Source organism: Amblyraja radiata, chromosome 1 (genome assembly GCF_010909765.2).
Source record: "Amblyraja radiata isolate CabotCenter1 chromosome 1, sAmbRad1.1.pri, whole genome shotgun sequence".
Lineage (NCBI taxonomy): Eukaryota > Metazoa > Chordata > Chondrichthyes > Rajiformes > Rajidae > Amblyraja > Amblyraja radiata.
Window position 1 is genome coordinate 83,798,296 of NC_045956.1, and position 16,209 is coordinate 83,814,504.

General features: G+C 42.2%; 1 protein-coding gene across 1 annotated transcript in view; it reads left to right on the forward strand.

Moving 5' to 3' along the window:
- haspin (histone H3 associated protein kinase) overlaps positions 1-16,209 on the forward strand; it is a 79,248-nt gene that overhangs the window by 3,174 nt on the left and 59,865 nt on the right. Inside the window, exons 3-4 of the mRNA XM_033026042.1 lie at positions 290-407; positions 8,423-9,871. Of these exons, the coding sequence (XP_032881933.1) occupies positions 290-407; positions 8,423-9,871 (1,567 nt within the window). The remainder of the gene's footprint in view (positions 1-289; positions 408-8,422; positions 9,872-16,209) is intronic.

A 16,209-nucleotide genomic window follows, 5' to 3' on the forward strand; every position in this document is an offset into this window, starting at 1 on the left:
AGAAAAAAAAAAGAACGGGTACTGGGGTGGGGGTGTCAGGGATGTGGAATTAGCTAGTTTAATTTTGAAATAAATAGATGTAGATTTGATGGACCATATTTTGATTCATTAAATGACTGCATTCACAGATAAACAAACTAGAAGATATTTTACAGTAATCGTTCTGGAATTTTAAAAAATCCTTCAAGATTAATTTGTTATATTGTTAACTGCGCCACTTAAAATCATTTTTCTTTCCTTTCTCTCACTCCTTTGGGGAGGAGGAAAGGTGGACATAAAATAAGTGCAGAAGAGAACTAATCCCAACAGCTGCACAATCCAAGTTTGTCACTTATCGACAGAAACTGCGGCGCAATAAGGTGACGTCACGTAAAATTGGAAATACCCAGCTTCGACTGAGAGGAACGGTAAGTTAGCGTTTCTTTTGCTTCCCTCTGATACTGTCCAGCCATCTTAAATAATAAAATATTGTTGTGAAGGTGACTGCAATGGAGTTACAGCCGAGGAATGTTAATTGTGGAACATTCTGCACAATTTACAAAGTGATAGATTGTGTTACTTGTATTAGTTGTGATTCTCAATATAAGTAATTAAAGGTGATAAAATATTTTCTTCTCCCTACTCAACCCGTCACCAATCCACTGTTTTGTCATTAAGGACTCCAGTTGGCATAACTGGGAATAGTAGACCGCATTAGATTCCAAATTGAATTCTTAGTCTCAAGTTATGTGATCCTTAGTGCAGAGTTGGCTAGTGTATAGTTTGATTTCATTACTCTCGCACAAGGAGGACATAAAATTGCTCTCAATTTTTATGCATTTACTCCAGGAATGTAGAAGGTTGTCAGCCAGAAACAGAATATTCTCAACAGTCCCACAGAACGGAGGATGATTTGCTTTCACTCTTGCTCTGTGGTGACTGATGAAGCCAACGTGAGAATGACAGGCTCTTCCATAATGGCAGAAAGTTACTGACAGGATAGATGGATAGGTAGTTCATGAGATGGTGTGCTCCTTAGTGCTCCTCTATGCTTCTGGTGTATGAGGTTCTCCACACCATCCAGAATGCTCCTTTTCCACCTTGAATTGTTGTGAACCAGAGGTTCCCAACAATCTTACTAAGCAGACTTTGAGCATGTCCTTGAACTGTTCACCGGCTAATCTGTTTGTGTAAAAGAGTTTAGGATAGCATGCCTATTGTTGTGTACGGAAGAACCTAGCCTGCCTAAATGTCGTAAGATCTCAACGTTGGGAATGTTGGCCTGGGAAAGGATGCTGATGTTAGTTGGTTTATCCTTCCAGTGGATTTTTCTAGATTTTTGCAGAAGCAACAATGGTGATATTTTTCCAGTACTTTGGTGCCTATCGTAGTCCGGTGAAAGGGCAAGGATCGATGCTGTGCTTTAGATTTTGAATTGCGTTCCCTCTGCACATTAATAACTAATCAACACATTCTCAGTATGCACATGTGAGTGACCATTAATAAAAAAACAAATTGCCGTAGTTCTCTGTAAAGTGTTATATCAGCAGGATACAGGAGCTGGTGGACCTCTTGATGGTTCCTGGTGACCACATCTGCAGCAAATTTGATGACTTTGAGTCTGAGCTTCAAAAGCTGTGGCACATTAAGGACAGGGAGAATTACTTGAATGCTGTGTTTCTGGAGGCATACTACATTTTTCACCAGCAAAGTTAAGAACATCAGATCGAATATTTCCCCTCCCATCCGTGACCTGGCTGTCTCATTGGTCTGTTCTTCAAAATTAGACTGTTTCCAACCCATTACTCTACCCTCCCTTGTAAAACTGGTCACCACCATGAAACCTACTACCTGCCCCCTCGACATTGTCCCCTCTGCCCTTCTGAAGGATGTCATTACAATAGCCGGTCCCAGCATCCTCGCCATCTTCAACAGTTCTCTGGCTACTGTCACTGTTCCTATCTGCTTCAAGCATGCGGTGGTCCAGCCCCTCCTGAAAAAACCTAACCTCGACCCCACCTTGCCAAGCAACTACAGACCTATTTCAAAACTGTCTTTCCTTTGAAAAGCCCGTGAAAAGGTAATTTTAAGTCAACTTATGCCTTACCTTCACCGAAATACTATATTGGAAACTTTCCAATCAGGTTTCAGGGCCCACCACAGCACAGAGTCTGCCTTATTGAAGGTACATAATGACCTACTTCTCACTGTTGACTCCGGCAACTGTGCAATCCTGCTCCTTCTTGACCTCAGTGCAGCATTTGATACTGTCGACCACACCATCCTAATTGACCGTCTCCGGTACGGGGTTGGTATTGATGGCACTGCCCTGAGCTGGTTCATCTCCTACCTCAAAGGTAGGAGTTTCTCTACTAACATAGGCAACTCTTTCTCCTCCCCAGCTAGCCTCTGCTGCGGGGTTCCACAAGGTTCCATCCTTGGCCCCATTCTCTTCTCCCTGTATATGCTCCCCTTAGGCCAAGTCATTCAAAGGCACGGCATTTCCTTCCATTGCTATGCAGACGATACGCAACTCTATCTCCCCCATAAGCCCAAAAAACGATAAACTCTACTTTACCTTATCCACTGCCCCGAGGATATAAAGTGTTGGATGGCCTAGAACTTCATTCAACTACACGAGAGTAAGTCTGAGGTCATCCTGCTCGGCCCCTCGGACTCAATCAAAACGATAGCAGGCAGCCTTGGAAGCCTTACCCCAATACTCAAACCTCACGTCAAAAACCTTGGCGTGATATTTGACTCAGCATTGAAATTTGACAAACAAGTCAATGCCGTGGTAAAAGCTAATTTCTTCCAGCTTCAGACGATAGCTAAAATAAAACAATTCCTCCAGTTTGATGACCTCGAAAAGATCATCCACACATTTATCTCCTCCCGCATCGATTACTGCAATTCCCTTTACCCTGGCATCAGCCAATCTTCCCTGTCCCGCCTGCAACTGGTCCAAAACACCGCAGCGAGACTCCTGACGGGCACCCGAAAAAGGGACCACATCACCCCGATTCTGGCCTCTCCACTGGCTCCCTGTGCGGTTCCGAATAAATTTCAAGATCCTTCTTTATGTTTACAAAGCCCTTCACGGGCTTGCCCCCACCTACATCAAAAGTCTGCTTACCCACCACACGACCTCCAGGTCCTTCAGATCGGTCGACTTGGGGTTACTGAACATCCCACGGTCTAGGCATAAGCTCAGGGGCGACCGCGCCTTTCCGGTTGCAGCTCCTAGACCGTGGAACAGCATCCCTCTTCCCATCAGAACTGCCCCCTCCATCGACTCTTTTAAGTCGAGACTTAAAACTCACCATTACTCTCAAGCCTTTCTTGACGTCCTCTGAGGGAGGGCTATACAGGGCTCTCGCTTAACTTTTTTTCCCTGTTGCCAGCCGGGCATTTTAGGTTGCCAAATCACAGTTTAGGTGGTCATTTAAGATGGCTTGCATGACGCGTGCGATAATGTGCTCGGACGAAGTGCGTAGATACCAGTCGGAATTATGGTCAATGAAGTATTCACATATTATTTCTGCTTCAAATAAAGTCACAAACTAAGCATATTCACCAATCAAGACATGATATATACCACAATGACATGCAGCAAAATTACAATACAGTATCTCATCTCTTTTTACACATTGCAATGAAAGCAATTTCTATTATCTCTTTCCACTTCGAAACAAAAATATGGTTATTCAGCGTATGATCAACCTCGGTGAGACCAAGCGCAGGCTTGGCGATCGCTTCGCACAACACCTCCACTCAGTTCGCAATAACCAACCTGATCTCCCGGTGGTTCAGCACTTCAACTCCCCCTCCTATTCCGAATCCGACCTTTCTGTCCTGGGCTTCCTCCATAGCCAGAGTGAGGCCCACCGGGAATTGGAGGAACAGCACCTCATATTTTGCTTGGGTAGGTTATACCCCAGCGGTATGAACATTGGCTTCTCCAATTTCAGGTAGTACTTGCTTTCTCCCTCCTTCCCCTCCCATATCCCAGCTCTCCCACAGCCTACTGTCTCCACCTCTTCCTTTCTTTTTCCCGCCCCCCACCCCTCCCGACATCAGTCTGAAGAAGGGTCTCGACCCGAAACGTTGCCTATTTCCTTCGCTCCATAGATGTAGCCTCACCTGCTGAGTTTCTCAAACATTTTCGTCTACCTATTCACACAAGTTTTGTTATCCCACTTTCATCACCCACTCCCTGCACATTAGGGGCAATTTTACAGAGACAAGTTGACCTACAAAGCCAATGCGTCTTTGGGATGTGGGAGGAAACCCACATGCTTGCAGGGAGAATGTGCAAATTCAACACAGACAGTACCTGAGAACAGGATCGAACACAGATCTCTGGAGTGTGAGGCAGCAAGCCCACCAGCTGCCACCAGCTTTATTTTCCAACACACAAAAAATGATACGTTGATAACTTTGAAACTATCCATTTTCAGTCTTAAATCTCTAAGTAATGATATGTCCCCCTTTACAGCTACTGTATGTTTTAATTCAGTTCAAGGCTATTGGGGCAGTACATTGGCCATAAATCTGCTGCCTAAAATTGCCAGAGACCTGGAATTGATCCTGAATATGGGTGCTGTCTGTATGGAGTTTTGTTTTCTCGTTTATAACATTGCTTACAGAGTACTATGTTTACATATTCTGTTGTGCTGCTGCAAGTAAGGATTTCATTGGTCTAACTTGGACGTGAGAGAATAAAACACTCTTGACTTACGTTGCTGATGTGTGGGATAGAACTAGAGTACGGGTGATCGGTGGTCGGCGTGGACTCGGTGGGCCGAAGGGCCTGTTTCCACACTATCTTTAAATTAAACTAAAAACACTAAAACCAGAGGAATGCTAAAGAAGGGTTTCTACCCGAAACGTCACCCAATTTTTTCCTATTCAGAGATGCTGGCTGCTCCATGGAGTTCCCCCGCACAATTAAAGCATGAAATAGTCTTCACCCTACCATAGGTACCAACCAGACGCAACTAAATTTAAGGTAGCTTTTTTTTCCCCAAGAACCCTTTTTTGCTTAAGTCCAAGTCAAGAGTCAAGAGAGTTTTATTGTCATGTGTCCCAGATAGGGCAATGAAATTCTTGCTTGCTGCAGCACAACAGAATATGTAAACATAATACAGAACAGGAGATAAAGGTTCAGTGTGTCTATATACTATAGACCATATATATACACAATAAATAAACAGATAAAATGCAATAGGCTGTTATTTTTCAGAGTTTGGTGGTGGTGGGTCCACCAATTTAAATTCCATTTCGAATATTTTTGGAGGATCAGGAAACCAAGAAGCAAGAGTTACTCCAGGGAGTTACTGCAGCTCCAGGAAGTGATTCTGTGTTGTTTTTCAGCGGTCGCGGTGAGGCAGCAATGGTGGCCAGAGCTCCCACAATGCAAAGGGAGGGAGAATGTGGCTGACGCCGACCAGTTGCCGTGACAGTGCGCATGTGCAGGGCCGCACATGCGCACAACCATGGCTGATGATGTGCTCGGCCAAGCAGAGACCCGAGACCCGAGCCGAGAGGTAGCGCCGAGACGAGAGCTGAGAGCTAGTGCCGAGCGGAGACCCGAGAGCTAGCGCCGAGACCCGAAACCTAGCGCCGAGACCCGAGAGCTAGCGGAGAGCCAGCGGAGAGCCGAGCCGAGTGCTAGCGCCGAGACCCGGACACGGATGGCGGGCGGGTGTCCCGGTTGCTTACCAAGCCGGGCAAAATGGCATGGCTTTTAGGTTGCCCGGCGGGACTGTAAGTTGCCATTGGCACCCGGGCAACCGTTAATTTCGAGCCCTGCTATATGTATGTATTTATGTATGTACTTAATCTATGAACCAATGTTGTATAACGTTAGTACCTCCACCAATGTAAAGCACTTTGGTCAACGAGAGTTGTTCTTTAAATGTGCTATAGAAATAAAAGTGACTTGACATCCATTAGATTAACTGCTTCCAATTTGGTCTGTGGTCAGGAGAAGGAGGGTGTATCATTGTCACCTGGTGCCTAGGTTCAGGACATCTCGACTGACCTGTAGAGGATTTTGGACTAGCAGGTGAAAGATCAGCCATCATGATCCATGTGGGTACCAATGACGCGATGGCTTCTTGGAGCAGATTGTGGTCGAGCCTACTGGGGAAAAAGCAATTCTGGATTTGGTGGTGTGTAATGAATCAAATTTGATTAGGAAGCTTAAAGTAAAGGAACCCCTTGGCAATAGTGAGCATAATATGATAAATTGCATGATCTATATTAACTCTAAACATTTTGTGTCTTTGTTCATAGAGAACTTGTCGTCTCAGAAGTATAGAATGGTAAAAGTAAAGAACTGCTTCTGACCTGCCTGCAAATTCTTGTCAGATATCCAATTCCCCTTTGAGTCTGCCTCCACTGCATTAAAAAAAAAAGTCCTTTTCACTTATTTTAGCAATTACCTTCTTCTGGTCCTCTTCTTGGTCCTTGACTCTTCTCCTCTCCTTTTTGTCTTGAACTGTTTATTTGCATCTACCCTGTTGAGGTCTTTCAGAATTTTAAATACTCTCTCTGATGCCTTCCAATCCCCCATTGTTCCTTGGAGAGCAATCTCAGCTTTTCCAATCTAATAGCCAAATAACTACAGTTGTGATATTTTAATAAATGTTTTGCACATCCTTTCATAAAGCCTTGAAATCTTCTGCAAAAATTAATAAATACACTATTTGCGGCTGAACTGTATTTTAGAAAATGATAAATGTGACTTCCTTGCATTTCTACTCTATGCCTTGCGTCTGAGATCCTGTTTGGATTTTAACCACTTTCTCAATCTGCTCAGTAACTTTAAATAAACTATCTATATTTATCATCTGATATTGAGACCCTTCTAGTATTATGACAATATTTGCCTCTTATTATTCGTAATAAAACATAACAGTTTATATTGCTTAATGCAATGTTGACCCTAGAGAACTGGAGTGCATGCAAATGTATGTTTAAAAATTACTCTTTTAAAAAGTCTAAAAATTACTGAACTTGGACACATCTTCGCACAAAATGTTAAACATTTGGAATTCTTTGGCAAACAGTAGATGGTGTGCTATTATTCTGATATCCAAAGATATTAAGGGATATGAACTCAGTCAGCTCCAATCTCATTCCATGGCAGAAGGGGTACAATGCTAAATGGTCCACTAATCCTAAATTGAGTTTAAAGAGAATTTTGATTCAGCAAAATTATATCTGTGCTTTAAGGGTCAAATAACAATTTGAAGTTGTCTAATATTTTCTTTGTAATAGAGGATTGGGCAGATAATCTGAGCAAGTTGTGTGAAAGATTCAATTGAGATTGATGTTGTGAAACCTGATTAAAGAGTGAATTAATCAGGAATAGGTGGACCCAGTTTAAACTTAATGCAAGGTGGTTTAAAATGGAAATTAGTTTAGTTTGGAGACCATACAAAGTCTGTACAGACAGCACACGTAGTCAGGATCGAAACCGGCACTCTGGCGCTGTAAGGCAGCAACTCTACCCCTGCGCCACCGTGCTCTTTGCACAGTAACAAGCAAATCTGAGGTGTAATATTCTATATCTTGTGTTTGACCAAATTCTGTAATAGTTCTTTTGTGTATCGTGTGTTCTTTAAATATATCGCTGCTGGCAAATTCATTTCACTGCATCATCGGGTGCATGTGACGAATAAAATTGACTTTGGACTTTGACTTCTGAAGTTAGATGTTTCAAGTTCATCTATTAATTCAGGAGATTAAACAATCAGGATGTGAACTGAACTGGAACATAGCCTGGGACTTGAATAATGCGGTGACAGGCAGGAAAGGGTGTGGATGTTGGCCCCAGATGAAGTGAATGATGGGCTGATGAAGGGGGTGGGATGAGTAGTTGGTTGATTCTTAGCAGAAAAAAATTGGGTATGCCTTTGGCAAAGGACTGAAGCAGCTCAAGAAGGTCGCCCATGCCTTCTCAAGTGCACGTTGAATTGAGCAATCACTGCCAATGTTGCTGATGACTCCCTGTTCCAAATAAATCAATTTAAAAATAAGTTATTTATTGAGCACTATTCGCATGTTTGAGACTTGTTAGCTCGTTTAACATTGTGGTACATTTGGTTGTGAATGTTGCGTGGTATTTCTCCAGTGATGATATAAAGCGCAACCACCTCTAAACTACGATACTATATTCCTTGCACATGTAGATATTTTTGTATGTCACTGTTGGATTTATGTATATGGAAAACATTTTTGATCCATGAAATCTAAACCAGAGCATTTTATCTGTATTTCAATTGTAATTCATTTAGTATATTTAAAACAATGATTGAGGTATTTGGTCAAAAAAGTAAAAATTTTGCATTTCAAAGGAAATATAAATCAGAATTTTAACTAATTTAGTATATGTATGTAAGTTAATAATTGTCATTTCTTTCCTTTATTCCAGGGATTCCTTGGTAGATCTGTTGAATCTTCAGAATCATTTATTTGTTTTGATAAGTCAAATGAATTTGGGAATTCCTCCAACACTTCACACTATTATCTACGTCCTCGGTTGGTAGAGAAACTAGATAGGGCACCACTACAGACCAGCACACCCTCGTGTACTCGGAGAGTGAAAATTAAGGGGCGATCAAGATGTATCATTCCTCTCAGTGGTGAAATTGAGGAGGATTATGTGTGGAAGAACAGTGTTGAGCCTTGTGCAAAAGAAAGTACTGACCACGCCAGTATGATGAATATCTGCTGCTCCCAGCAGTACAATACATCATACAAGAAATTTGTCTCCACAGAATTTTCAGATTGTTCAGAGGTTGTTGGATTGTTGGAAAATAAATCAGATGGAATCAGTGGTTTTGAAACTGACCATAATCATGTGGCTTCAGTCAAAAGGTTTGAACCTGTAGCTCCAGTAGCTTCTCATCTCTTCAAAGTACAGAAGAATAATTGGCAACGAACTTCACAGAACTCTTATAACAGTAAGGAATTATTTTCTGCTGACATTGAGCCATCTCAAATATCTAGCATGGATGGTTTATTGCAAGAAACAAATGATCCAAAAGTACATGTCAGACATCCTTCAGTAATGTCTGGATTATTTGACTCTACCTTAAATCTTGACTCAGTAATTAAAAAGGATGGACATAAATGTGAAAACAGAGCTTCCAACTTGAACATTCAGCCTGTGGTACGACTAGATCGCATTTCAGCACAAAATTACTTGCATAAAAGTAGGTCATTGACTTCGGAAGATGACTCCTCTAAGGTGAATTCTTTCCATGATGCTGTTGGAAATAAAGAAGAAATTATTAATAATTTGCAACTAAAATTCATAGCCCCAAAAGGTTTGGTTAAATCTTCTATTGGGCTTGCTCATAGGCCTATGCTTCTCTGTCATCTTGAACAACACCAGCACTTGCCACAGAAGGGCAGTTTGATTAGAAATGGCTTAAAAGCATGTCCATGTGATGGCGCTTTGGATGACTATGAATGCAAATTTCAATTGAAGGATGAAGAATGCAAGTATACGAATAATAGGAGTTTAAAGTCATCTCCACCTACAGTGGATCTGAACGTGCAAGCGGACCAATTAAGTGGGGATTCATTTGTTCCAAATAAGGCAAGGATAGAGCCTATAGTTGACACAGACATCTTGGAACATGTAATTGCTCAACAAAACCTAAAAACATTTTTGAAGGAAAATGGTTGCCAGATGAAAACAAATAAGCTATCTGGCCAAACGAACATCAAAAATGCCTCAAAAATATCGAGTAAGCAGAGCACCTGCACTCGATCAATAATTCATAAAAACATAAAACCTATTTCAGCAACAGTGAAAAGTACAGAAGAATCCACTTCGGATGTACTTGAGCATTCACTTCCGCAAACAACAGAGGTAAGGAAATATAATCTGTACTGTATACTTGTTCACTGTTTATTGTAACGTGGCTCATACTCTGAAGGTAGTTCAACTCTAAACTATTTAATCCAAGTTCAATGCCTCCAACATAAAAGCAGTGCATATGGAAATAAGTAATTCAGTGATTCAGATTTCTCTGCCATTCTCAGTGTTTGATTTTCTCCCTTGGCCTTTGTACATTGCTATATAACTTGATTCATTTAGTGTCCAAAAATCTATTTGTCAAAGTCTTGTATATACTCCTTGATACAGCATAATCATCCAGGAATTAGTTTTTTAAAGATATTTACAATTTTGTGCGATATTTTTCCTTATCGCAGCCCTCTTCCTCATTTTTTAGGCCCTAGTTGTAGACAGGGTCTGCCCAAACCCTTCTTAAATCGTTAATTTGGGTTTGGAACAGTAGTCTGTGGCTGAAGTATATAGTGTGTATATTTGAAATCACTTGCACAAGTTGTATTAAGTGTACCAGGTCCATGAATGGCACAGGTCTCAAACATTGAAAGAAAATGTAACTAGAACATTGAGGTGTTGTTAGAATATGCTTTTTAATGATGTTCAGAGTCCGGTGGTAGGTTTCAAGATTTCATTATTCACAGCTTGCAGTTATATATCCAGGAGAAAGTAGGCAAGACTAACTAACAGACCTGCAGAACAGCTAAAAGACTGGAATACAACTGCAAACCACCAGCTTCTTTATTCAATATAAGATAATTAGAATATTAGGATATCAATCCCAAAACCAATCACTTGTGTTGTGTCCATTCCTTATTGACCCTGATCCCAGGGGCTGGTCGGCATTACCTCATAACCTTTGTCCTAATACGTGCTTGTTGTTCATAGTTCTGCCTAGGATTTTATTAATTATGACAAGCAGTTCTTTGTCTCTGGGCTCAAGTTCACAGGCTGTTCTTTTTAAGGAGTCAGTTTCTAACAAAATCACTTCAACAGTTCTCTGCAAACCCCATAAATTCTCTATGAACCCCTACAGCTGTGCGCTAGTGTTCCCACAGGGAACGGTTCTGGCCCCGTTCCTCTTCACCCTGTACACAGCAGACTTTAACTATAAGTCTGACACATGCCACGTACAGAAATACTCAGATGATACAGCGATTGTGGCATGTGTAAGGAACGGGCAGGAGGAGGAATACAGGAACTTGACCAGTGCCTTTTGTGCCTGGAGTGAAGAGAACTGTCTCACCCTGAACACAACAAAGACTAAAGAGATGGTGGTTAACTTTGGCAGGTCCAAGCTCCCCCTTCAGCCGGTCAACGCTGCAGGGGCTGACATTGAGGTGGTGCAGACATATAAATACCTTGGAGTGCACCTTGACAACAAACTGGACTGGTCTGTCAACTCTGACTCCCTCTACAAAAAAGGCCAGAGCAGACTCTTTTTCCTCAGAAGGCTCAAATCCTTCAATGTGTGTAAGGATATGCTGCACATGTTTTACAACACAGTGGTCGCAAGCGTTATTTTCTACGCTGTTGTCTGCTGGGGCAACAGCATTAGTGCAAAAAACAATAGGAAGCTGGTCAAACTGGTTAAACGAGCTAGCTCAGTGCTGGAGGGGAGAGTAGACTCTGGGATGGAGGTGCTTGAGAGGCGTATGAGGCACAAGGTGCAGGTCATCCTGAAAAACCCCGGGCATCCCCTCCATATAATTCTGGAGAGTCAAAAGAGCACTCGGAACAACAACCGGCTCCTCTCCGTGCCCTGTAGAACGGAGCGGTTCAGGAGATCCTTCACCCCTGCAGCCATTAGATTTTATAATTCGGACCGCTAGGCTGTAGGGGGATGCATTTTGCAATTATTAATTTTTAACTGTTAATTATTGGTCTTTTTAAGTATTTATTGCTCTCAGGTAGTGTCCACATTGTATTCTATGTATTTTCTGTCTGCGTTCGTTTTGAATCTGTGGGTTTGTTGGTTGGGAGCTTCTGGACATCTGAATTTCCCTGAGGGGATCAATAAAGTATTTATTATTATTATTATTATTATTAAAGGTTCAGACTTCATCTGGCCTGTGGTTATAGAGTCCAGGAGGCATCCCTTTCCCTCCAGACAGATGCCTTCTTAAAATTTCTTCCATAGAATTCCTTTCCTTCAATCCAGCCTTCCATTCTATTTTTGCCAGGGAAAATGATTCAGAAATCATTACACCAAATGTCTTCAGCCTTACAGAAGAAAGCCTAAGGCCAATGTTTTTGTTCATTGGCCGTCTAACTTGATAGAACAGTCTTTTATATCCTGTCAAGACTAAATACGAATTTATATTTTAGTCTAATTTCCTTCTCATTCTTCTAATCTTCTGTAAATATAGGCTTGTCTTACTTAATCTCTCAACGTGGGATAACCTTTTTAATCTTGTGGATCAAATGATTGAATATACGTTAAATTCTATGCTAAGACACATTAACACAGGTGCCCATGGCACTATTAAAAATAGAATGGGAAATAATTATCTTCTGCTAAACATATTCAGTCATATAGATTATATCATCATTTATCTTCATTGGTTGCAAAATATTGCTGCTTACTAACGATGCTATCGAAAATATAAAAGTGCTTTATTTGCGGTGAATGTATTCAGGAGATGAAGAACATAATATGCTTTGACGTCAATCGTTCTCGTAAATCCATGATGTCTAGGTTTTTTAGTGTTACGATGTGTACAGAGGCAACTCATTATACTATGGGCAAAAATCACACAGTTGACAGGTGCAGAGATGCTGTAACATCAATTGTCCTTGATTTTGAAGACTTGCTCATGCTTGCTTGCTCCCACGTGAGCTTGTTTACATGATTGTGGACTGTTTTTCTGTGGACAAACAGGACAACCCAGTGCTTGTCCTCTGATATCTGTCAATGTTAACTCTCTTCAGGGACGTTCTGAGGGACTCTAAATCTATTTTTTTTCTGTCCACCACGTGCTTCTTTTACCTCGGTCAACTATCCATAAAGTAGCTGCTTCGGTATTCTGACAGGTTCTGCCCACCCGATTTGTGATTCTTTCAACACTAAATTCTGGGGAGGATTAATTGGAACAGAATCCGTATGCCTGGAATTTAGTCTTGCCGCTTGATGTGAAGTATTCTGTGCAGATGGGTCATGTGGCAGTTGTTAAACTGTCTGGTTTGCTTGATATATACTGTCCAAGTATTTCAAGCATAGTGTAGCATAATATGAATGCTAAATTCAAGACTAATTTGTTCATGTTCTGTTACTTTCTAAGGCAAAATATTGCAGAAAACTTGATCTGTTGCGACAGAAGTTTCTTAACTGCTCTAATATATCAGAAACAATATTTTTGTTTCCAGCATATATTTATTTTCATATTTTCATTTGACGTTGGTCGAGGCCTTTTGACCCATCAGTATGCCTATTTTGCTCTTGTCCATCAACAAAACCTCCTTTTCCTGATTATTCTGCCACACACCTACATCAGTCAAGAGTGTTTAATTGTCATATATGGTGACAAACAAAACAATTAAATTCTTACTTGTTCCATCATAACAAGCCTGTAAACAGAGTTGTCATAGATAACCATAAAAAAGGTTCAATAAATTAAACATAAACAGTATAGTTCAAAATAAAAAGCCTGAAGTCCCTTGTGTAACCACGATAGGTAATTTGTAGGTTAGTCGTGTTCAAGATCCTGATGGTTGTTGGGAAGAAGCTGTTCCTGAATTTAAAGATGAACTCCTATATCGTCCCGTTGATAGGAGTGAAATGAGAGCATGGCTAGGATATGTGTGTCCTTGATGCTGGCTGCCTTTTTGAAGCAGTACCTCCTATACATCCCTTCAGTGGTGGGGAAGTCAGTACCTGTGATGGACCGGGCAGTGTCTGCTACTCGTAAGTTCCTTCCTTCCTGGGTGTTTGAATTGCCTAGCCAGGCGAGATGCAACCAATCAATATGTTCTCTGCTGTACACCTGTAGACATTCAGAAGAGTATTCTATGGCATGCAAAATCTCCATAATCTTCTCGGGAAGTACAGTGTTGATGAGCTTTCTTTGAGGTTGCATCAATGGGCTTGGCCTAGGACAGATCTTCAGAGAGATACATGTCCAGGAACTTGAAGTTGTTGACTCTCTCTGCCATTGACCCATTGATGAAGACAGATTTGTGGATCCTCGATTTCCCTCTACTAAATTCAATAATCGGTTCCTTGATCTTCTTCTGGCACCATTCAATCAGACAATCAATATCGCTGCTGTACTCTGACTCATTTTTACACGTAATTCGTCCAACAACGGTGGTGTCAGCGAATTTAAAGATGGAGTTGGAACTGTGTCCAACTTCACAGTCATGGGTATAGAGTGAGTAGAGCAGGGGACTGAGCACACAAGTGCCACTGGTGCTGATGGTTATCTAGAAGGAAGTGCTGTTGCCAATTCATACTGTTGTGGTCTGTTGATGAGAAAATCAAGGATCCAGATTGCAAAGGGATGCACAGAGATCCAGTTTCCTGAGCTTGGTAACAAGTGTGGAGAGGATGATGGTGTTGACTGCCAAGTAGCAATCTATGAACAACAGCCTGACATATCTTCTATCTATACTATTACTAAAAGTCTCATCTTGACAACTTCCTGTCTACATTGTAAATCCATTTTAGAAAAAACGCTATCCTATATCGCTGTAATTTTTCGCCATCTTACTCACCGTCCTCTCCTCCAACCGCCCCAAGGTTTTTTCCGATCAGTGAAATAATAAAAAGTTTTGAATGTTTAAAAAATCATGAGATCAGCAGATTGGTCTTCTCGCCTGTCAGTCACCATGATGAAGATAACGCCCCTTCCGGTAGGCCAGGAGCATAAAGCTCCGGAGGCCGGACGTGAGTCAGTCACCCCGGAAGACAGTGAGAGTTGGGTCCAGTTTGTGAGTCTCTGCCGTGAATGAAGTGAATGGTTGGTCTGCACTATGCTGCTTGAACTGAATTGAATGGTTGGTCTGCACTGTGCTGCTTGAACTGAATTGAAGGGTTGGTCTGCATTGTGCTGCTTGAACTGAATTGAAGGATTGGTCTCTCTCAGAGGGCGGTTGAGGCAGGTTCTCTGGATGCTTTCAAGAGTGAGCTAGATAGGGCTCTTAAAAATAGCGGAGTCAGGGGATATGGGGAGAAGGCAGGAACAGGGTACTGATTGGGGATGATCAGCCATGATCACATTGAATGGCGGTGCTGGCTCGAAGGGCCAAATGGCCTACTCTTGCACCTATTGTCTATTGTCTGCAAACTGCTGCTTGAACTGAATTGAATGGTTGGTCTGCATTGTGCTGCTTGAACTGAATTGAAGGGTTGGTCTGCACTGTGCTGCTTGAACTGAATTGAAGGGTTGGTCTGCAAACTGCTGCTTGAACTCAATTGAAGGGTTGGTCTGCACTGTGCTGCTTGAACTGAATTGAAGGGTTGGTCTGCACTGTGCTGCTTGAACTGAATTGAAGGGTTGGTCTGCACTGTGCTGCTTGAACTCAATTGAAGGGTTGGTCTGCACTGTGCTGCTTGAACTCAATTGAAGGGTTGGTCTGCACTGTGCTGCTTGAACTCAATTGAAGGGTTGGTCTGCACTGTGCTGCTTGAACTCAATTGAAGGGTTGGTCTGCACTGTGCTGCTTGAACTCAATTGAAGGGTTGGTCTGCACTGTGCTGCTTGAACTGAATTGAAGGGTTGGTCTGCACTGCTGCTTGAACTCAATTGAAGGGTTGGTCTGCACTGTTGTGCTGCTTGAACTCAATTGAAGGGTGGGTCTGCACGGTGTTGCTTGAACTGAATTGAAGGGTGGGTCTGCACTGTGTTGCTTGAACTGAGTGTCCCGCTCAATGCGGAAGTTCCGCTCAGGAGAAAGGCCGCGTGAGTAGATTCAAGAGTTTTACTGTCATATTAGTGTGTGAGAGTGTGATGGATGGTGTGATTGACTGTGTGAGTGTGTGATGGAGGGTGTGTGTGAGCCCACCAGCTGTGAGCGATTGAGCTGCCAGCCCACCAGGCCCGAGCAACTGAGCTGCCAGCCCACCGGGCCCGAGCGACTGAGCTGCCAGCCCACTGAGCCCAAGCGACTGAGCTGCCAGCACAAGAATCCATTCAGTCCACAATGTCCATACTAGCCCTCTGGAAACCAGTCCCTTTGGCCCACAACACATACTCGCGCTCCAGAAATACAAATATGCCAGAGGTGCAGATTAAATTTGGGTTGCTATAGGTGTGGCAGCAGCACTAACTATTCTACCACCACAACATCTTTACCCACAAATGCTGCCAAACCTGAAGACTCCCAGCATTTCGTTTGTTTTTTAATCTCAACCTTGGGGA